Consider the following 23,885-nt stretch of genomic DNA (forward strand, 5'->3'; position numbering starts at 1 on the left):
ATTAAAATACAGCACCAAAACTCATCAATATGCCTGAGCTGTCTCTGCGTCCTGGGATCAACATTCCTGAGGAAAACCTGAGATGGAGATTTGAGTTGATGTAGCAGCAGCTCTGAGAAGAAAAATGTCACGATGACTTCATGACTTTCATGAGTAAAAAAAAAAGGACTCTATCAGGTGTGTATCCCTAAAACAGGCTGATGTTGAGTTTTAAATTTGACCTCGAGAGCCATTGAAAAGTCCTTGAATTTGGCACCGTGTGACCCAGTCAACTGCTTCCCTTTTAATTCCTGTTCATTTGATCTGTAATCCTGCTAACAGCTCGGCATTATAAGAATATTGGTTATTGTTTATTAATGCCTCCTTACATAATAACATGACTCACCAGCACCTCACACAGAGACGCCTCACACTCGCCCATTGTTCTAGAGGGCACAAAGCAGAAAATTACATTTAGACTTTTCGCTTGGCACAAACTGTGTGAGAATTATCTCATCCTAGCTGCTGAGGCAGGAGGAGAGTGAGACAGACAGGGCGAGACTGCTGAAAAGTATTTAAATTTGTCTTTAAAAAAAAAAATGAAAAAGTGTCTCAGCCTGCCTTCTTAAAGAGTTTACTCAGTCAGTGAGGCACACACACTCTTCTCGAAGCAAAATTTTGAGAGGCTGTGTGGCTCTTTTTCTTCTTGGCCGTGCTCTCTGCCTGACACTCTACTCCATGGTGCAATGTGAACAATGCCATTAAGCATGACTTAGCCACTTTCCTGGAACTGCCAATGGAAAATAACTCCTTTCTTTACCAGAATGCTCTCTTTCTCTGTATACTAATTGAAAACAGCCTAGCTTGTGTGTTTGGGCACATGTAAGTGCTATGAGTCACACAGCATTTATTTGAGGCTCACATTATCACAATTTTATGACTCTCACACAAACTGTATTTGTTTGCTAAGAGTTGCCCTTGCATTTTCACGTTTGATAGCCTGTGTTCTTAATGTACAGTCACAGTGAGTATTCAACATGAGCTTAAGGCAAAAGTTAAAGGAATGCTCCAACGTTTTGGAGACCCGTACCCCTTTTCCGGCTTATCCAGACTGAGACAAGATGTTTGACACCATTTTCACCTCTGAACGTTGAGTGGTTCGCTTCCTATGGGTAGCATCTCATGTTAGCTTAGCATAAAGACTTGAAGTCTATGGGAGTCATTAGCGTAGCCCCGTCAAACTGGAAAACTAAACCTTATAGCAACTCCGAAGCTGTCTTATTTCCACAATGTAACATGTGTATTTGAAAAACACATCTTGGAATTTAAGAAAAAAAAAAGAGAGAGTTGTATTAGGGGAAGTTAATTTGTGCCAGATCTACACTTCAGCAATGGATCACTGTGATAGAAGAATAAATGTGTTGAGTGGTTAGAGTTCCAACCATCTAACTTGTGAGAAAAGGGGTATTTTACCCAAAACGTTGGAGTGACATATAGAAATGTGATCTTTAAATAAAACAACATGTGTCCTTACAAGATAAATCTATGCCAATGTGATATTCATCATGTTATTTTCATGCTAACGCACAGTCGCACAGCACTGGGTTTTTGTCCCCTCAGTAGTTGTAATGTAATTGCAGGGTATGGCCTGTGTTGGGCGCACTAAGGAATGCACGATTGTTCCCTCCAACCACTACGGACCCATACCTGGCGTTCCCGTCGGAACCACCTGGAAATTCAGAGTGCAGGTGAGTTGCTGGTGCATCCGGAATAACGAAAAAAATAAATGCAACGTGCTGCAAATGATTTAGTCGTTCACCAGCTCTGTCACTTCTTGTCAGTGTAATTATGTAATGTTATTTATCATGTTGATTTTGTCGTTTAACACTGCCAGGATATTGTGACTCTAACTCCATCTACCTTTTCTCTCCCTCCACATGTCGTCAATGGCTTCGCCCTACGTTTCCTCCGCTCTTTCCTCTGTCCTTTCATCCCTCCAGGTGAGCGAGGCGGGGGTGCACAGACCACATGTGGGCGGTATCCACGGGCGCAGTAACGATGGCTCTTATTCGCTAGTGCTGGCTGGAGGCTTTGAGGATGAAGTGGTGGGTTGTTCATGTGGCATCAAATTCCATAAATAAAGTTTCTTATTACGGATGAAAAAGGGGAAAAAAATCATCTGGTATTTCTTTCATGTGAATAGCATGTTTTTGTGCTCACGTGTAGCTGTTCAGATGCACATTATTGACCCATCTGCAAAGCGGGGGAGTTGTTGGTTTTTGGTATACCGGGAACGTTCTCTGCATTTATTGATTTCTCTGATGTGTGTATGTGTGTGTGTGTGTGTGTGTGTGTGTCGTAGGACAGGGGAGATGAGTTCACCTACACAGGAAGCGGGGGTCGTGACCTCTCAGGAAACAAACGGATCGGAGAGCACTCTTTTGACCAGACCCTGACCCACATGAACAGGTACTACTGCATCATTTGGATTTCTTCTCCAACTCAAAGCTCAGCTTCGCTCTACAAGCTGATTGAGCCTGTGTGTGTGTGTGTGTGTTTTATTTTATTTACTGTAATGACAAAAGAAATGGAAAAAAAAAAAAAAAACACTCAGCCTTACCACAAGAGATGTAGGTTGATGCTGAAACCGGATGGCACTCTGCTGGACGCTGCTGATCTTCTGGTCAGACTAAATTTCAGTTTCTCTGGGTTTGGTCAAGTGCTGACTCAGCGCTGTTAAAAAATACTGTCATATACAACTTATCATTAAAAAGCTCTTCCAAGCGACGATGTTACATTAATGGAAAGCAAATGTTATCATAGGGTTTGTCTTGGCAGGTTGGTCAGTCACATCACACTGACATCACTGTCAGCCAATCAAAAATCAGCAGCACTTTGGCTATCCAGCAGTGCATGGCAAAAATTGTTTTCTTGTTCATTGTACTATGAATTATTACATGATATTTGACATAGATATTTTCTGTTGAAATGCTTTTTCTAAAACGTTTTCTACTGTTTATGTGTTGTGCATTCCTACATATTGTTGTATGTATTGTTGTTGTTTTTGCCCTGCATTGTTGGATAGCCTAAGCGCTGCATATTTTTGCATATGCATATTGGCTAACAGCTATGTCAGTGTGATGTCATTGACTGACCTGCATATAGACATTTTTTGATCTGTCATGTGAATCATTTGCCTGATGAAGACCCTGTTGGGTTGAAGGCAGGTGTTTTCAAACCTGAGTCAAGCTGTGCTGTGTATCCCTAAATCAGACTTTAATTGAAAATATATTTCTGTTCCTTCCATGACACCATCCTTCTGACCTCTCTCGCAGGGCTTTGGCCCTAAACTGCGATGCGCCACTGAACGACAAAGACGGGGCAGAGTCCAGGAACTGGCGGGCGGGGAAGCCGGTGAGAGTCGTGCGCAGCTCCAAAGGCCGACGCATCAGCAAATACGCTCCCGAGGAGGGAAACCGCTACGATGGGATTTATAAGGTACAGACAAACACACATGTAGTTTCTTCTTGTAGGTTATAAACAGGTGGATATTTGTCTGACTGAACTGGCATTTGTCAGTATGAAACGTTCTGGCCAATTAAAAAGTAGCCTCCATCAGTAACTTGTGCCAACGGTGCTAAATCCAACTTGCATTGCATTAATACTCAGACTGTGGCTGGGTGATAAATTGATTCATTCAAATAGCTGAATCGTAAAATCAAGATTTTAACTACTATTGTTCTAATATACAACCGCTGAATGCTCCGTAAAACAAAACCCAATTCACTCATCTATACAGAACGTAAATGTATGTGCAACTCACTAATCACATAATGCCAGCAGAGATTCACATGAGACTGCCTCTCACAGCCCAGGCTGCAGCTGAGTTAGTGCACACATTGACAGATTAGTTGATACAGTCTCATTCATTGTTTTGTCATTGCCTTTTTAGTTTGTTTAGTAAAATACGATGAAAAATAAATTGTGAATTAACATCATGAAAAGTTTTTTGCCCAGCCCTAATTCACACCACCTGATTGCGAAGCTGCATAGACAGCAAGGCGGTCTCAGAGCAGCAGGGCTTCAGACTGTGACCAAAGTTACGGCACATGCAGCCATTTTTTGAGTTTAAAATTTCACAACTGCATTTGTGCGAGTGCATGGGATTCACGATTTCCAAAGTTGAGGACACACCATTTAGCTGTTACCATGTTCCAAAGATGAAGCGGTTCAGACCAGACGTGCTCAGGAGCTTGGCTGTTCACGGCAGCAGCGTAATTTTCAGCGCCACTTGCGTGCGGATCCTCTCTTTCTCCACATGTAGGTTGGGTTCTCACACTTTCTCTCTGCAACATTTACCTAATGTAGTAGTTGAGTCCACATGGTTCATGGTCAGACTTTGTTATGAGCATGATTCCAGTTATTTTAGACCTGAAGCTGTTTATCCTCTGATTAAAACAATGTATTTTCAGTGGCGATGGAAGAGAGACCAATAAGGAAATCATGCGGACTGTGTTTTCTAATGTATTCTGGTGGCCATTCAGACGTAGCAGTGATACTGTTTCTAACTAATGTAATGGATGAGCAGATTTTGTAATATCATCAAAATGTGGGAGAAAATCAGGGGAAACCCAGGAGAGGGGCAGGAAACTCAGGCGAGTTGGCAGGCATGGGATGCATAATTGACCATCTACAATGTGTTTTCAGTGTGTTCTCTTGTGAATCTGGTTTGTGGAAAATTGAGCCTGGAACCCGGAGAAGATGTGTCTACCCTGATTAAAATGCCACCTTACAACAAAAATTAGTAGAGATGTGGCCTAAATACAACCCTACACTCTGTCTTCCTGAATTACTTAACTTCTCTTTTATAAACTCGCAGCAATTCTTAGATTCTTAGCTTTTCCTTTATTCCCTGACTAATGCATTGTCTGTTGTTTTTATTTAATCTCTTGGTTTTAGGTAATATCTGTATCTTTTGTTTTATACACTGTGCTTTTGAGAAGCAGCTCTACAAAAAAAGCGTATTATATATTCAGCAACAAAACAATTGAATTATAGAAGGTATTATTGGCACAACCTTCAGCCCGCAGAGGGTTTTTTATTAAAAAGATGTGAATTCCCCTTCAGAAAAAGAAGGGGTTTATAAAATTTAAGTGCACTTTCCAAGGAGGTATTTCCTCTGACAAATAATACGTTAAACAAATCAGTCTGCGCAAATGTATTAACATGCTTACCCTCTTTTTTTCTGTTTTATTACATTTGTTGTGACTCTTTGTTCTCGGTGGTCCCAGGTGGTTAAGTACTGGCCAGAGATCGGGAAGTGTGGTTTCCTGGTGTGGAGGTATCTGCTGAGACGGGACGATATGGAACCAGCCCCCTGGACGCCCGAGGGACTGGAGAGGATCAAGAAGCTGGGCCTGGCTGTACAGGTAAGATTGCTTGTGTCTGTGTCTGTGTGTGTGTCTTGCTTTTTTTCTCTTGTTGTTTTGCTGCTGCTTTGTTTTATATGTGCAAATAAAATCTAAAAGGTTAAAATTATGATTGCAAAAGGGTGCAGGTCAACTGTGTTGGTGAGAGGGTCAAGATCAAGATGAGTGGTTTTAGGGAATGAACAGTGTCAATAGAGAACGTGTATGCATGTGTGTGTGTGTGTGTGTGTGTGTGTGTGTGTCTTTGAGTGAACCTTGTTGCTTAGACACCATGTATTCACTGTTGAGTGAATTTCAGTCATGATATTACAACATCCCATCCAGAACCACAGTAATGTGTGTGTGTGTGGTTGTGTGTGCGTGTGTATGTCATTTTGGGAAAAAAAAAAAAAAAAATTCAATTCAATCTGCAGATCAAGAGCCAGAATCAACCCATTCATGAGTATGATAGTATGCGCTGTAGTGTACAAATATACTACTGCTGTTGATCGGGGGGAAACATGATCAGTGAACAGAATGCAAGAAGAAAATGGAAAAACTATGAATTATGAGACAAGAAACTACAAGTTCAAGGTTAAAATGTGCTGTGTTGTTTGTCAGTGTGAAACAGTATTAGGCACATGAGGACTACACACTGGTGATGCACATAGAAAAGTGATTAAAGTCTATTAATTGGTATAAAATGAAAGGTTTGCACAGCATCAAAACAGGTGGCAGTTGACTGCACTTTCAACTGTCCTGTGATTATTTGAACATCATGGTCACATATCTCATTTGATCAAAAAATGTTTTCATGATGGGAATTGGCAGGGGTCCCTCTGATACAATACAGCTCATGATATTTTATACTGATTCAATATCTACTGTGATTCCATAATTACTGCAGTTCTGTAAGAATTACAATTTGATTTCATGGTATTGTGTGATTCTGGATTACTTAAAAAAAGAATAAACACAGAACTATGGAAAAAGCTGAATCATACTCCCAAAGACATTTTTCATGAGCACCATCATTCAAATTGACTTTGTGCTTTTAACATTTATTGCAGCCTAAAGATAGAAACTGACCAGCAGAACAAAACACACGTGGTGTTTTTTCCTGAGTAATCTTAACCTGATGTGGAAACTGTGGGCCGCATGTTGGTCGTATCACCAAAATACTTGACTTTTCCATGGCATGGTTTACATAAAGCAGTGTTAATGTCCAACTCATCTTTACCATGTCATTTATTAAAGCCAAACTTCTGTCAGATTTTTGTGGAGTGTGGAGGTGCAGCAGGAATCTGTTTTTTCATTTATTTTCTGATTTCCATGATGCTACAGCAGAGACGAAGAAGTAAATGTTGCGTTAAAGAGGTCACACCGCCATCTGTTGCATTGTAAAGATTTTTTTTCCCATCTAAAATAAAAATATGTCTAAAATAACAACAGTGTTGATTTAGGGTTACCACGGAGTCATCAAACAAAACAAAACCAAAAAAAATGTCATTTGTAACTGAAGCAGTTTCTTCCCCCATCCTTAATATCCTTAATATGCATATATGTGTTTGTGTGTGTGTGTAGATACATAATATAATGGCTTCAGGTCTTCCTGTTAATTTATGCATCTGTTAAAACTCTGTTCAGTTTCGTATCATCATTTCAAGATTCTTCTTTTGCGTACCCCGTCCCGGGTCTTCAGACATGTGAAAAGTATTGGTTCACTTCGTAACAAAGCAAAACATTTCCCTTTTCCCAAATAAGTGTCCCACTCGGTGCTCCTCTCTGCAGTACCCGCCCGGCTACTTGGAGGCCATGGCTAACAAGACCAAGAAGGAGGCCAACGTTAAAAGCGGGGGCACCAGCCGGGGGAAGCGCCACGGTGGCCGGGGCCGGCCGCGGATACACCCCAAGGCCAAGGAGGAGGAGGAGGACGAGGACGAGGACGAGGAGCCATTGATGTCCAATGAGGATGAGGAGATGCCACAGAGTAACGGAAGGCAGAAGACGTCCAAGGAGAGCGGTGGGTGCTTTTACCGTCAAAGCTCCAAAGTCAGAAACCTTCTTGTTTTGAGGTTCTGTGAGAAGAGAACAGATCAGAGAAAAGTGAGATGTGTGATTTCTTTCACAGATTTGGGGGGAGTAAATATTTGCACTCACTCAAACTCATTGCCAGGACCTGATTTCCCCAGACATGCCCCTATGTAGAAGAAGCTTAATAGACATACAGCCGACTGTCCAGGCTTGTTGAATTTAGAAAGTACAGCTGGAGAATAAAACCAAACCTGCCCATGTTCATCCGTCTGCTGGCAGCCTGACACTCGTCTGTTTCTGTAGTTTATGTTACAGGTGTGGGTGTGGGGAGGGTCATTAAAACAAAAAATCTGCAAAGTGCATAAATTAAACATAAACAAACAGCTACATTTGAGAACAAGTGACACATCTGCATGCTAAAACCAAAGATTTTCAGCGACAATCGTATGTTTTCCAGTTGCAGGTTTGCAGCATGGTCGGTAAATGTAGTCAGTGACATCCAAAATGGGAACCTCAGGGCCCACAGACCATAAATACACAGTAAGCAAGTTAATAAAAAATAAACTGTAGGGTTACAGCACCTTAAGGACATGGAGTCCCATCTTATTGTCAAGAGCAATCTAACATATTAAAAAGGATGAAAAAATGTATTACCTCTGTTATTGAATCTGGAGGGAGGTTATGTTTTCACCTTTGTTTGTTTGCCTTTTAGCAAGCGAGTTCAAAAACGAACGGAGGGATTTGGATGAAACTTGGAGGGGAACTTGGTAATGAGTTGAAGGACGAGCCGATTCGGTTTTATCTAGGTCAAAGTTCAAGGTCACCCGAGGGTCAAAGTTCACATTTTGGGCAGCAGCTCCGTAACAAAGCATCCCAGAAAGATGCAGCCGAGTGAGTCCTGATTGTGCAGCGTGGCGGAGGATGTTCTCTGAGTGCTCTCGTTAAAGGAGAGCTCCTCATTTATTCCATTTGGATAGCAGCTTATAAAATAAAAAAAAAAAATCCCAATGGCTAAGATTTCTTGGAAAAAATTTTTTAAATCACAACACTTTGGCCAAAAAAAGCACTGATTCTTTGATGAAGACCTTGCTGTGAAGTAGAGGATATTTTACTGACATTAACACATTTTATTTGTGCAGTGCTTTCCTTGGCACTCAAAGACACTTCACAGTAAAAAAAAAAAAAAAAAAGATAAAATAAAATCACATGAAACAGTATTAAGAAACAAAATAAACCAGCCGAATTAAAACAAGTACAAAATTTAACAACAATGACATAATTTAAAAAGAGGCAGTTAGGAACATAAAACCCGGCTCTGATTTTGGACGCCTGTTTTGCTGTCGTTATGTAATTCTGATTTTAGCAGCAGGCGTGGTGGTGAATCAGCCAGTGTCAGTAATTAATATTTCTTGCAAATTTGATTCCCTCTTCGACTGGGACCAGGCATTCTGTTTTCTTGAAGTTTCCCACAAAATAAATGTTTGGAAGTGGGAGTGTTGGTCCCACTGACCTGAGTAACAGCTGGGATCACGATAAATTTAACCATCTGCAGATCTGATCTGGGTCGCCAGCCAGGCTGCTAACATTTAGGGGCTGACGGTTCAGTGTCCGAACTTGGACCGTGCGGACTCCTGTGATCACACATGCTTGGAAATTCATCTTGAGCCGCCCAGCGGAACAGCAGATTCCCTCTCAGATTACACTCGTTTTAAGCCACAGATGCTACAGCGAGAGCAACCGAGGTCCGATGATGATGATGGTGGTGATGATGATGATGGCGATGTAGTCCAAACCGCCGGGGCAAAGCCGGACGAAGGGCTGACGAGCGGCGTGGGAAGAGTGTCTTTGAAATGGAGCGGAAACTGCCGGACAGGGAGTTCGGTTTATACGTGTGTTGCTGTGTGTTTTCCTGCTGTTGTTCTCACTGTTTACCATCTTCTGCTGTTTTTAATATTTTTGTCTACTTTTCCATATGTGTAAGACACTCAGCAGTTAAACGTGTACTGCACCACTGTCAAACATCTAACGTGTTTCTGCACAATCCAAACGTCGTCAAAGTCCAAAAGTTCTCGATGTGTTCACCTAAAGCTGTGAATTGCCAGCGCACAAGAAATGCGTTAAAAAGTGATCAGCCTCCTATCCCTTGAAAGACCGTGGACATAAAAGGTTTAATTGCTTGTTAAAACCAAAATGTGATTTACGTTTTTCGTGCTGCTGTTGAAACGTATAAACGGGTGAAAAAGAAAGCTCTTTTAAAAGACTGAATCACCGAGCCCAATTAAGAGAGAGGTTGTCAACGATTCCTGAGGCCTCCACTTTAAAGAAACCAATCCTGTCAGTTGTTTTTCTTCTAGAGGCATCCATGGGGTCTCTCCTAACCCAAACATTTCCTTAGAACAGAGGCATGTAAAATGTTTATTTTTATACCATGGTCTGGGTGAATACTCGATTCTGATTGGCTGCAGGGTGTCCGTTAAAATGTGTTATAGGACACCTGTAAAAAAAAGTTCCGGTCAAATAGCCTGATTGTTCTAAATTATTGCGCTGGCTCAAACGCCAGTTGGTAACCTTGGCAACAGAAACTCAGAACATACGTTCACATACGTTATTTTACAGTTTATTTATCACAACGGCAAGACAGTAGACAAAACATGAGTGATTTTGTAGTTTCCTTCAACCTATTTGGAGAATTTGATCATTTTGAAGACTGGGATGCAGCAGAAGAGAAAGAGAGAAGAGAAAATAAGAAGGAGATGCGACACGAGGAGGTGACACCGGAGGAATTGAACAATTTAGAGGATGACAAGGACGAGGTAAACACAAAGAAAACCACGAAATGGGCAGTTAAAACATTAAGAGACTTCCTGGCTCAGAAAAACATGGACATCAACTTTGAGAGCTTCGCTTCGCGTCGGACGGTTCATGCCTCCGCGTCGTCCATTAATTTCTGATAATGGACACCTCGTCGGGCATTATCCCTTACTTAACATCCCCACCCAAATGAAATTAATGAGCAATTCACATTTGAAGATTTATTTTATCTGTATTAATATTGTTAAACTGTAGAATGCGATTATGTGTCTTTAAGGTGTAGTAACACTATGGTGCTTTGGACACCAACTGATCGATTTTATTATTAATATTAGTGTTTGTTTATTTAATGGGTGCTAAGATGGCTGTAAGAGCTTTGTCATTTGTTCTCCGGGAGAAGCTGAATATTTTTGTGTCCTTGTGTGTGTGTCTTTACCAGAAACATCACCAGCAGAGGAGCCTCCCTCTAAACGGACGAAGGTGGAGGAGGCCTTCCAGATGTCAGAGCAGCAGAAGCAGTTGATCCGGGAGGACGCGGCCAACAAGAAAGTCTGGGACGAAGCCATGGAGCACCTCGGGGAGGGCCCCGTACGTATCTCAGCGCACCTCCACGCCGCCTGTGTAAAGCATCCCGGGCCCCTCGGTGTTGTGTGCACAGTGCACTTCAACGCAACACTTTTAAGATGCATTGTTGAGCTGTAGTGTTTGACAAGTCCATTTCCATTTTCCTCATGCCTCAACTTAAAAATCAGTCAACCTCTACAGCATGAAAATCCATATTTCTGATGTTACTAAACTCTAAACCTATCGCTGAGCCTGATACTTTATACTGACGGGCTACATTTAACCTGTTGGGAAAATGTTGTAGCTTTATCAAACTCACCCCCTACTTACTCTCATATTACATTTACATCCACACAAAAAACAGATTACTGACTTTAGCATCTGTACAGGGAAATCCACAAAAATCCTGGGTCTTACCTGTCCCAGGTTCTGTGGTTCAAATAAATAGAAGTAAACAAATCCTGGTTGCATGTATTCCAGCAGCAGCTTGCTTTGTAAGCTAAAGGAGTCTGTTTGTATCATGTTCCTACCAAAAACTGACCTTAGCAAATGTCTTAGTGTGTAGTACTTAACCTTTACGCTTACCTGCAATGCTCATTTAAATAAGAAAAAAAATAATTTCTCCAAAAATCTGTCTTAAATTTGGTTAAAATTTGCCTTGTAAAGGACGTAAAAAGCATGACATGTAACTCCCTGATACCTGTCGCCACCCTGTGAATGGCTGAGACTGTCGTTTTCTTTAAGCAGTGTCCATGCTGATACGTTTGCCTTCCCTCCCTCCGTACTATTTGCTCCGTCTGTGTGCATCTTAAGAACTTCCTGCGCAAGGTGGAGCAGCTCTTCATGTGTGTGTGCTGCCAGGAGCTGGCCTACCAACCCATCACCACCATCTGCTCACACAACGTTTGCAAGGTAGGTACCGAGTGCGTGAGTGACTGAGCTGGCAAAGTCACCACACGTTACACCGACGTTACATGCAAAGCTTTTTTACACAACTCGGTCGTATGTATGAGTTGCAATTAAGCTGATGCAGCTAAACACTTCACACTAAAAAAAAAAGCAATCAACACTACATGCAACAATGAGATTATTAAGTCGAGCTGTTCTGATACTGATACCAATATTGAAAATGCCTTCGATAAAGCTTAAAGTGCTGGATCGGGTCTCGGTGAGTACAAGAGTCTATGCACCGATCCGATACCACGTAATTTATGATTAAACCTCATACAAAAAAACCGCAAAATTCCTTATTCTAGGTTGATATTGGCTGACATAAAACTATACTCTGAGCAAGGTTATTATCGTTAACAGAAACTAACGCAATAATGAAAACTAGATACGAAAAATATTTTTGTTAACTGAGATAAAAATATAAAGTCTTTGAAAAAAGCATATCTAACTAAAACTGTATTGTGTGTTTATGACACTAAAATAAACTAAAATTATAGATAAAAATGTCTTTAGTTAGATAAAATTTCTTTAGTTTTTATCTTTGTGAGTTTATTTGGTTTTTCTTTTGTTTTTTTTCTGTCCTACGTGAATACACTTTTTAAAATGGAATGATGTTTTGTTGAGTTTTTATCACACGATACTTTTTCTGACCTGTATGAATCGCACCGCCTGACAAATCTCCCATATTACAACAAAAAAGACTAAAACTAACACTGAAACTAGTAAAAACTAAACTGGAACTGAAATTTAAAAAGTCAAAATGAAGTGAAAATGCAAAACTGTAATAATGTTGGCTCTGATTGCTTGCTTGAACCTTGTTGAGAAACCCTGAAATATGTTTCACAGGTTTCATGTGTGATGTCAGCCTTACTGTTATTATTATGCATGGATCAAAACACAATGAAACACTCGGCTTCATCTTCGTCGGTTTGAATCTCGCCTCCAGACTTGTCTCCAGCGGTCGTTCCGAGCAGAGGTGTACACCTGCCCCGCCTGTCGCCACGACCTGGGCAAGGACTACGCCATGAACCTCAACAAGCCGCTCCAGGTGCTGCTCGACCAGTTCTTCCCTGGCTACAGCAAGGGCCGATGAGGTCAAAAACACATTTATTCGTAGAATATGTACACACACGCACACATACACACATACACACACACACACACGCACACACACACACACACACTTACATAAACGCATCCATTCTGTGCACCATCTTATACCTTCAAGTACCTAGAGCTCCACTTTAACATGCATTGCACACACTTACTTATCTACAGATACAAATGTATATTGCGCATACAGTCATTTATGTATACAATCATTCATACACACAAACAACCTCAGTAGGGACTGACCTCACCTGTTGAACTTGGACTGTCTCCATCAGCATCACCAGCCTGACTTTCAGCCGAGGACATTAACCCCTCCCACCCCGCCTCAAGCACGCACACACACACACACACACACAGACACACACATACACAAAATGAGGCCCAAACTTTGTGCCCAGCTACCCATTCTATCCATCGGTTTCCTCCTCCACCCCGTTTTTCTAATGACTCCATGAATTACCATGCAGCACATGGTATAAACTCACCCTCTTTCCCTTGGCCATATCATGAAATCAGTCCTGTGTATATTGCATACCTGCCAACCTGTACGCATTTTGTGTACCATTTACACAATTTTAGACCAAAACACACCGGTAGGATTTTCTACGCTAAAATACACACAAGTACAGTTTTTGACTCAACTGACAAACAAAAGGGAGCAAAGCTATATGATTCAGGCACGGGAAGACTATCAATTTCACTAGACCTCTTCATACACACACACACACACACACACACACACAAGACACACGCACAAACATACACACAGAGACTGCACGCCCCACACACATTGTGCACATTGGGCTTCATTCACTCATGTGCGTGGAAATAAATGTTCTTACTTTGTGTGCAGAATAAGTGCACACGCAAAATTACCACGTGCCTGCAGTCAGTGATTAGTGTTGGACCACGCCCCCTTTTTTCCATATAAGGAAAGCTCCATTGCAGAGAGGTCAGGCATTGGAGAGAGCAGTCAAGTCGCTGAAATGAAGATAAACACGGCCGCCAAAGGTGAAAACCTGAAAATCTTTCCTAATGCTGAAATCCAAATAATAGTTAGAGAGGTGGAAGCCAGAAACTGCGTACCGTGAAAGTTACTGGGTACGCGCTCTACCAGCTCACCCACTGGGACGCCCCCAGTATGACAGTTATAACCTACTGCCAGCTAAAAGTGAGAGCAGTACAGTTTTAACATATTAAGAATTTAAGTATGTTTATGATTTATTGATGAGTAAGTTTTATTAATTTTATAATTATTATTTTTACAAAGGAAAAATATGTTCTATATTTAGAAGAGTTTTTTTTTTTGTTTGTTTTTTTAAACTGATTGTGGTTCCAAAATAGCGTTTATTCTGTACTGGATAAAGTTTTGTTATATAATTTCCTAAGAGTTGGAAGCAGTTCTAAATTTGTTCGTACAGTGAAAACAAATTCAAGTAAGAACATATGAAGGATTTTTGCCGACAACGTTAATACGTATCGTTTAAGCACTTATTTGTTCACGTGCACTGTTTGTGAATGAGGTCTAATGTGTGTAAGTGGGCCACGTGAACGTCTGAGTGACACCCACACTGCCTGGCCTGTGGTACCAAGGAATAATTAGGAAAAGTAAGCCACAAAATAAGCATGTATTTCCGTTTGAAGTGAAGCACATAATGTCTTTTGTTCTGTGAAGCAGCACTTTATTAAAGACACCTGCAGCAGACTTGTTTTGTAAGTTAATCAGTAGCACACACTAGCATTGCCCAATGCTGCGAGCAGCTCATGTCAATTGCAATAAAGCCATTACCATGCCTTGAGCTAATGATAGTAGCAAATGTCTAGCCAGGGGTTACTTTCAGTGCATTTGGAGAGAAAAAATATTGGCAGTGGCGTCTGGTTAGTTATGAGTGTCAGGAGAGTTCTGGCTGGAGCCGAGCTGCAACTTTAGTGAGAGCACAGAGATCAGCAGGCACAACTCTGTCCTTAGATTTTATAGAGGAATTAAAACCATGTTGGCCCTTTGGAACTTAACTGAATACATGAATGAGAGAAAAGGATGGCAAGACATAATTACTTGAACAATCAACAGATATCAGAAATAGTGGCATGCACAGACTTAGGAGAGTAAGGGTGAAAATCTCTAAAAAGCAGTGACAGAAATGTTTTCCTGAGAGGGGCCGCGGCGACTAGAATCTCCTTTAGTACTCATATCTGGTGAGTTTTGCACAGTGATACGAATGCGTCATTTCAAAGTAGAAAATGTACAATATACTTCTGGCGTCTCACTAAGAAGAATATATAATCAAATCACAAATAACAGGTATAAAACGAAATGCAGTATGAAATTGAAAAACTTTGAAATATCAAATAGGACCCTGCCAAAGCACTTTCTTGTTTAGCAAGGGAGCTTTCATTTCTGTTCTCCAGCAGCTAGGGAAAATGTTTCTACTTGAAGAAAAGAGAAGAGGACAAGACAAGCACTTGGACAATTCTTAGTTATGTCACTTTGTTTCTACAAAATAGCCAGCGTTTGTATTCGGTATCTGAAATATTCCACTTTTATCCAGTGTGTCGGGAAGGTTACTTTTGAAATGTAATAAGTTACAGATTACTAGTTACCCTGATAAAAATGTAATTAGTAATGGAACTATTTTAATAACTTCATCAGCGTCATGTAACTTATTACATCTCATTATATTTTGATTAGTAAATGTAATCAAATCATTAGTAAATTAAACCAACACTGGTATCAGTAGGAGTCAGTGTGCATCTCCCCCATGTGAAGCTGTGCTGCACTGACCTAAAGTAATCACACAGCTCAGTGTGAGATGGACTTGTATATGTGATGTTTATACATTCAAATGTGATGAAACACTCTCACATACACTATTGAAACACTCAGACACTACTGAAATTCATTTAGCTCTTACACACACCACTGAAAACCTCTCGCTATTCACTATTGAAATGCTCCTATACACTATTGAAGCGTTACTGCGCACACTATTGAAATGCTCTTATTCATGGTTCCACAAAGTATCGCAGCTCCAGGTTTTCCAGTCAGGTGAGATGAACTGTCCTCTCCTAGAAGGACATAATGAATAGCGTCTCCTTTTAATGTATCTGAAATGTTGACAGTTTTGTCAGTGAAATTAAAAAAAAAAAAAAAAAAAAAGCTTATAGTTGATTCAGATGAGACTTAATGCATTTTTATTCTAACTCCGTGTAAACACCTTCAAGTTGAGGCGGGGTGGCGCTGGTCCGTCACCTCAGGGTTTCACATTATGTTGAGAAATACAAAGCAGCTGATGCGAGAGCGGTTCGAAATAGTAGATGAGAGGGTTTCACTGGTGTGTGTGTGACACTTCAACGGTGGACGGGCATAACACATTTGAGTTATGTTTCTGAGAATGTTGCAAATGTTTAATTACATTTTAATGTGTAAGCATCTTGTACAGATGAGTGCTAAATATGGCTTTGAGCGAGGTAAATTATGTCCTATAAGGAGCCGTATGATTAACGGCGTCAAAACTAGACAAGTGCAGCAGGTTTTTGAGATAGTTTTAAAATTGTGTTTGCTGTCCAACCCTAACAGTGTGAACACACACAGTGTTTTTTCAAAAAGAAAAAGCGCTACCAGAAGTGCTTTTTGTGCGCCCTTGGCAGTGATATAGTCTACACATTGCATCCTTGACTGATTGATTTGACCTGTTAATTCGTTGTTTACATTTTCTGTAAACATTAATAAACATAGCTGCTATGTTTAATGCTGCCGTAATTATCAGTTAATGCTAAATGGCTATTTCTAACTAGCACATCAGTAGACACTTTATTTTGAAACACTTACCGGATATTCCCAACAAGCTCCCAGTCTGGGATCACACTGCATCTTTGTGTTCAGTATGGCAGGGCGATACAGACACAATAAAATATCTTGATATCTGAATACTTCTATATCAGTATTGTGATTATACATATAGAGATGTTTGTGCAGCAGTCATTAGTAATATGGATGACGATCAAGCAGGTAAAGGCAAAAAAATCAAACAGCTACAGCGGTCTAAAGCCAGAGTTCTCAACATTTTGATGACCGAGGGCCAAGTTAGGGACCCAACATGGGATTCAGAGCCAGAACACAAAATAACTCCAAAACAAATATTTTCTTAAGTAGCTGTTTCTAGATTAAAATACGTGCCAATTGTGAATCACGTGAGAGAAAGGTATGTTGTGTTTTCTGGAGGAGAAAAAATGCCATTCATCCATTTTTAGATGCTGTAATGACAAAGGTGCATGCCTACAATTTGTGCTTTGGAAATGGTTTGCAGCCAGTAATGTAAAATAAACACAATTTGTAGTTAATGAGGCTAAAACAGTTTTGTGAAAACTGACTGCTGGGCGGTTGAGCCTCTTTTAAATTGTTAAAACATAGCTGTGTGTTCCTCACCTGTGGACTTGTTGTAACATTATGATTGGCATCATAATGCTGTTTTATGTTAATCTCCTTGCACATTGCATTCACCTGCTTGCAGATTAGGAACATCACTTTATCCAACCCTGGGAGGTACAATGAAGCACTTCTCCATTTCTCCTTACTGTCACAACATTTTTTGCACAACATCCCCGACGCCTCCATCTTGCTAACCGGTTACCATACCCGCAGTTGATGATGAAATCTGTCTCGTGTTGCCATGCAGCCATTTCTAACTTGAGAGCTTGGTCCAGGTGGTGCAGTTTTACCGTTCTTAAAAGCAAAGTACGTTAAGTAAGGTAGTTAAGAAAAGTGCGTGTGTTCACTGTAATGCAGCCTTTAAAACCAGGAAAGGACAACACTTGAGCTATATAACCATATTACAATACCTAAAATCCCAGATGATATGTAGTCTCATCTCACGATATTGATATATTATCAATATATTACCCGGTCCAGGTGGTTGGTGTATCTCTTAGTGGACATGTCATGCATCTCGGTATATTCCCTTACTAACAAAACAAATCTCTCTGCACCATTTTCTGCTCCATCTCCTTGTTTGTTTACAATGGCACCGTTGGCTCGCTCTTGTCATTCTTCACAGTGATTGGGCTGGTTGATAAAAAGCAGCTGATGTCAGAGCACTTTTTCCTGAAAAAAGCTCAGCTGTTAGTGTTTTCACCTTATAAAAACACTGGGTCCAGTGCATTTTAAGGAGAGCCCTTGCTTCCCGTACGATTCAATGTAAAAAAAAAGGAATTGTTAGAAAAAATGCTGTGTGTGTTCACAGCAACACTTTGACTGTACACGCCCCTTTTAAGCACAACAGCCCTAACTGCACACAATACAAAACTCATATCCCAGATATTTGCTGATGCGGACTGCAGTGCTCTGTCTTGTTGGTGTGTCTGGTGAGGAGACGCTTGCTGTGTTGGGATGGGGGTCACATTTGAACACTCTGCATATGGTGGAAACACTGCAGTATGAAGGCCCCTCAGCCCGGTTATGTTTCTGTTTTAGCTTAGAGCTCCTCAGATGAGGTGATCAGCCTTCATCCTGTCCCTTTAGAAAATCTGTCTAGGAGTTTCAATCTGAAAAGGGCACATAGGACAAAAGGACAGGAGGAATTGCCGTTCCCTGACTTGTCATTATCAGCTGTGTGTGTGTGTGTGTGTGTGTGTGTGTGAGAGAGAGAGAGAGAGAGAGGAGAGAGAGAGAGAGCGAGAACGAGAGCTAGGGGTAATACCAGGACAAACCTAACAAGACCTAGTGAGAGGATTTCAGAGGACCCTCAGAATGAGAGGGGGAGGAAAGAAAAAGAACAGTTGGTAAGGCATTAATTATGGCTGACTGTAGGCTCTGCTGATTCAGTAAATCTTAAAAGCTTAAATACTGAAACTGTTTGATTCCCTGACACTGACAAAAAGCTGGTTCCAAAAGAGAGGAGAAGGCAGCAGGGAAAGGTGGGGGTAGAGTCCCACCTGATTTCCTTTGGATAGCAGAATAAAAAGGAGGCCTGTTTATAGGGATTAAGAAAATATGTGATGTATTAAGGGCCAGACTGTCTAATGCAATGTACTGCAAGTTTTAAATCAATTTGTCCAGTTATTTGGAGCTAATGAAGAATGCACACCATATGTTTTTTTTGGTTGCATGACTGTTCTGGTTACTGCACTTTGTGGATGTCCTTAAAGTTATGAATAGACTCCTAATGTGGCTTATCAGAAATTTCCCCTAGATATTCGCAGTTTTGGATGATCAAAACAGATGAAGATTACAGATCACAGCGGGGTAACTGAAAATATTGGCTGGAAACCTTTTGAATGAGACAACTTAATGACCCCTTTGGGCAAGGTCGTTCAATTTGATAGTTAACATGAATGTTGAAACCACAAAGTATCTCACTTTTTTCAGAATTTATCAGCACACCTGGGAGGAAATCTCCAAATTCTTGAGCAGTGGAGATTTATGTTGATTGTGAGGCTAAGGGATTAAGAAGTAATCTAGAGTTTGTTTGCTCCCTGGTTGGAGGAATTATCGATTTTCCTTTCATAGGAAAAATATTTGTTTTGTCAACTACTGAGCATGCAGTTCATCATATCATGGGCTCGACTCAGATGGCCTGAAGTTTCACTGGTCTTGCATGGATTGAGATCTGCATAGTTGAGCTTTCCCTGTTCAGCTTTGGCCTGTTGTGATCAGCATCTCTGGCTTGGGCACAGGTTAATTCAAAACCTTGACCTCTTTTTAAATGTTGCCTTTATATGCCATGCACTTTTAACACTTTTTTCTTTTTAGGGCTGAATGGCAACGTATCCTTGGGTAAATCGTAGTAATTACGTAGGAAATCTTAAGTGAATTTTTAATTATGAGAATGTACTGAAACAAAAATTCTGATTTCAAACAGAACTTTTATATGAAAAGATGTGTTTCTTATAGAGAATTGCTTCATAATCAGCTCACTAAAACACTCTCCAGTTGCAGTGCAAACTAACATTGAAACTTTATACAAATGCTTGTTAATGGCTGCGTCACACAGTTCAAAGTTCATGTGATGTTTTATTTTCCGGTTCCTGGGCGGACAATGCCTTGAGGTTCACTCGTCTGTATTCTGCAGCACCACCCAACGATTCGGAAACACTCCTTAGTCATGTGGTTGTGCGTGTGTGTGTTTTGGTAGAAATCATTTTTGATGTCTTCTCATGGCGCAGACAGTGTCAGACTTACTCCCACGTTTCTTGAAACCTTCACCTGTTGACAGGATGGAAGACATGCATGTGCCAGAGTGTGGATACAGACAAAACTTTAGTAATTATGTTCAGGTTCAGGCTGGCTATTTCTGATGGTAAATGTAACCTAGCGATGGAGAAAAGCAACATTTCAGGCTTGGGTCAGGTTTGAACACAAAAAAGAATGCCTGTCAGGTTCATGTCGGGCTCAGTTACCATGCTTCCGACTCGGATCGGGTGTGGACAAAAATATGCGGCCTGATCCACGCTACCATGTGCTCTACAAATCATTGTTAAAAAAAAAGGCTTAAACCCTGTCCATGTGCAGACACTAGATATATGGGGTTCTGCTGAGATCAGTACATTTGAATAACGTCTTAAGGCTTAGAGTTATGTGAAGTTGAGCTGAAGTTGTAAATGAGTTTATGGGAATTTGATTAATGAGGTAAAAGACACCATCGTCTGCATATAAACATGCACCACAGGCATTCATCAAAGGATCTAGGGGGCTTGGACTGTTATGATTCATTTAAATTATACTAGTTACTGCCTCAGAGTCTGTAACTCAACAGTTTATCATGTCTGATGCATTTGTCCCATCACTCTGGGCCAGTGAGGTCATTGTGGCTCCAGTGTGTAACCAGTAGAAGGAAATACAGATTAGGAACTGATTTGTTACACTGGATCACGCAGCGGTCTTCACGCTCTGCTAACAGCTCACACATGGCCGTGGTTTATCGCCTCAAATTTGAATGAGTAGCACACAATCCTCAGGATGTCACATATAAAGTTCACCTTTCACTTCTGGGAAAATTTCATACATAAGAAACCAGTGCTCATCCTTGAACATCACGCCTGCCTCACATCCAGTCAGCCAGTACACATGAAAAGAATACAATTCAAAATCAAATATAACTGTAATCTAATTTTTCCAGTTGCTTTTGGTCAGGCTAAATCCTGCGGATGGTGATGAATGAAGAGACTTTTTTAACTCTGCAACTTTTTGTATTTCTTATTTATAAATGCTTTCCCGTATGGCATTACCTCATGATTTAGCCAAACCAGTGGATTTGCCACCTACTTTCTTAGCTTTGAAAAATACAAGCTTTACATAAATTAAAGGCAGAGTGAGCAGTATTTATCAATTGCAATGTCTGTGAACACAATATTCAAATTTGGCCCCTCCTCCCTGGCTTGGCTAACCGCTGACAGCAAATTTTGTTTCCTAGGATGATGACAGAATGAATGCCATCACCATCATAGGAAAAAAAATTGGCAAGAAAAGCCAGGCAGAAGGCAGGGTCTGCAGATACACACACCATCACACACTTGTAGTGGATCGTAAGTGATCATTGAGAGAAATTCTTTTTGTGAGTCTATACATTGTTTTTTAGGAAAATCCTACGCATTCTGCCTTTAATGAATAGTATATTTCTACAGGAAAATCCTCGCAACAAGGTTACTATGACATAATATTATGTTACAGGGTAAGCTTACATCATTTCTGCATTTTTTCCCAATTTCATGGTTTTATACACCCTCTTGCAGCAGGTCTTTGATTCACATTATCTACCTAATAGTTTATTAAAACATTCAAGTTTGATCTGCTGCGTAACACATGGCCGTGCAAGTTCTCAGACCTACAGGAACGTGGCTATTTGCAGTCGTAAATTTTTGCGTGCTGCTCACTTCACACACATCTTGTCAGTAGTGGGTTGTCTTCCCGGTCTTTATCCAGCTCCTACCATCACACACTATCAAATGTTACTCAACATGGCTGCAAGGGTAATAAGAGTCTCTGCACATATGTTTCTGTGGCCTGAAATCCTAACAAGTCCAGGCAAGTCCAAGAAATAAACAATCCCAGCACAATATTTTAGAAACAAAACATTTGTTGGACTTCAAAACTTAACAGGAATGGGCATCTTTTACAGCGCTGGTATGGTACTTTTAAAAAAAATGTCCAGGGTTGGCAGGTCTGATACTGACTAAAGCTTACACATCCCATGGATTGCACCTAGCCAGCAGTGTCTCCTCTGCGCAGATGGGTCCCGGTGACGTGAGCGTCACCTGTCCTGTCAGAAGACCACAGTTGCACCCGTTTTGCCCCGGTCTACCCCGGCCCGAGGCAGAGGTAGCCTCGGCAGCTGGCACGGTCAACACAACCTAGAAAGCTCTTAAGTCTGGATGAATTTCCCAAAAAAATGTTTGCCCCCAAATCCTTCCACTGGTCTAAAAAGAGCTTTGTGGTGAGCTGGTTTTGGGGAAGCCCCCCAGCCCTCGCTGTTCTGAAGCCCACCACGGCCTGGAGAGCTGTACCGGTCATCCAGGCTTTGCCAATTTTGAGGCGATGACAGCATTAACTGTGTGACATGCTGCTGTACACATGTAATCAGTTTCTTATCGCTCCACTGATATTCAGATCTACGATGGATTCTCCTTTGAACGGTGTCTGTCTGACCCCCCCGATGTTTACCGCCCCTTCTTTCACTTTTGTTGGCTGGCTGTTTGTTTGTTTGTTTGTTTGTTTGTTTGCTTGTTTGTGGTGATGTCCTTGTTTCTTTCCAGGAATTCAGGATTGTTCTTTTTTTTTCCTTTTTTTTTTCTTTAATTTAACGACATGCAAGTACAAATGCTACTATGGTCTCTAAAGCTATCTGTGATGTGCATTACTTCCACTGTCGCTCAAGCTTGTTCAAAAAAAAAATTATTTTCTTCCTGCATTGACTGGCAAGCTGATAGTCCTCCTCTCCTTTCTTTCTCTGCTGTGACCTACGCTGACCTTCTCTCGCTCTCTCTCCCTGTCTTCTGCCCTCCGTGACCTACAGTACTAACGATTTTTAGACGTCTTGTGGACGCTTGGCTTCAGTGTTGTGTTCTATGTTTTTTTTTATTGCACTCTATTGAAGAAAAAAGTTTCAAAAGACAAGTCACATTTAATTTTTCCTATAATGCTTATGATTATGTATGTACGTATGCCATTTTTCTATCATTTAGTTGCTTCTATTCTATTTTAATCATTAGTCATTTTTATGTGGCGACCTCAAAACCTTTGCAGCGTACGCCAGCCTGAGGAATTTCATCGCTTCATATTGTGATCTGAAATTTTATACATGTCATAATAATACTTGATATGTACCTATTAAATATTTTGATTCCAGAAAACAACAGTGCGTCCTGACTCTCTTCCTGTGTTTTAAGTTTCTCAATGCTAATGATATTAAAGGAGTACTCCAACATTTTTGGCAAAATACACTGGTTCCACTGGCATTTGGTGTTAGCTTAACATAGAGACTTGAAGTCTATGAGAGTCATTAGCCTAGCCCCGACAAAGTGAAAAAATGAAACCTTACAGCAAGCTCTCTTATTTACACAGTATCACTGACAAAAATGACACAGTAGAAAAAACATCGGTGAGACTTGGGGAGTAGCCTGAATTCTTTTTCTCAGACTCACCAATCAAGTGCCAGGGGTTAAAAAATGTGTTGGTTTACATAACTGCACACTAAGGCATATTGGGAGTTTAAGTGTTCAGTCAGCTGTTGGATATTAATGTCTTGCTCTCTGTGCGCTGGAGCCTCCTGGTGGTTCAGAGGCAAACTGTATGCACTGCATCTCAATCCTGCTCATTTACAACTGACCTGGTTTTCTTTCCAAACACAGGCATCGTGCAGCAAAGCACTTAGACTATCAAAGTACAACAATGCATTCAACTATTACTATTGTTTATAGATGTGGCAGCTCAGTCCTGACATGCCTGAAGTCGTTAAAAGACAAAGAAAATGTGTAACCCTGATTGTGATGAAGCATATTTTTGAAGTAAATATGCCTTGGATGGGAATTGAG

The 23,885-nt window shown here is 40.8% G+C and overlaps 1 protein-coding gene across 3 annotated transcripts in view; it reads left to right on the forward strand.

Annotated features, from left to right (window-relative positions):
- Window positions 1–23,375, forward strand: part of uhrf2 (ubiquitin like with PHD and ring finger domains 2) — a 57,689-nt gene extending 34,314 nt beyond the window's left edge. The window contains exons 8-17 of one of the 3 annotated variants that reach the window (XM_030064760.1): window positions 1,620–1,727; window positions 1,980–2,084; window positions 2,342–2,448; window positions 3,315–3,477; window positions 5,271–5,408; window positions 7,179–7,410; window positions 10,672–10,820; window positions 11,610–11,708; window positions 12,694–12,795; window positions 22,084–23,207. In XM_030064760.1, coding sequence (XP_029920620.1) covers window positions 1,620–1,727; window positions 1,980–2,084; window positions 2,342–2,448; window positions 3,315–3,477; window positions 5,271–5,408; window positions 7,179–7,410; window positions 10,672–10,820; window positions 11,610–11,708; window positions 12,694–12,795; window positions 22,084–22,209 — 1,329 coding nt within the window. In that variant the 3' untranslated portion in view covers window positions 22,210–23,207. Of the gene's footprint in view, window positions 1–1,619; window positions 1,728–1,979; window positions 2,085–2,341; window positions 2,449–3,314; window positions 3,478–5,270; window positions 5,409–7,178; window positions 7,411–10,671; window positions 10,821–11,609; window positions 11,709–12,693 lie in introns of all 3 variants that reach the window. The other 2 variants (XM_030064762.1, XM_030064761.1) reach the window with 2 other exon arrangements.
- Window positions 23,376–23,885: the final 510 nt, after the last annotated feature.

Source organism: Myripristis murdjan, chromosome 12, assembly GCF_902150065.1.
Source record: "Myripristis murdjan chromosome 12, fMyrMur1.1, whole genome shotgun sequence".
Taxonomy (NCBI): Eukaryota; Metazoa; Chordata; class Actinopteri; order Holocentriformes; family Holocentridae; genus Myripristis; species Myripristis murdjan.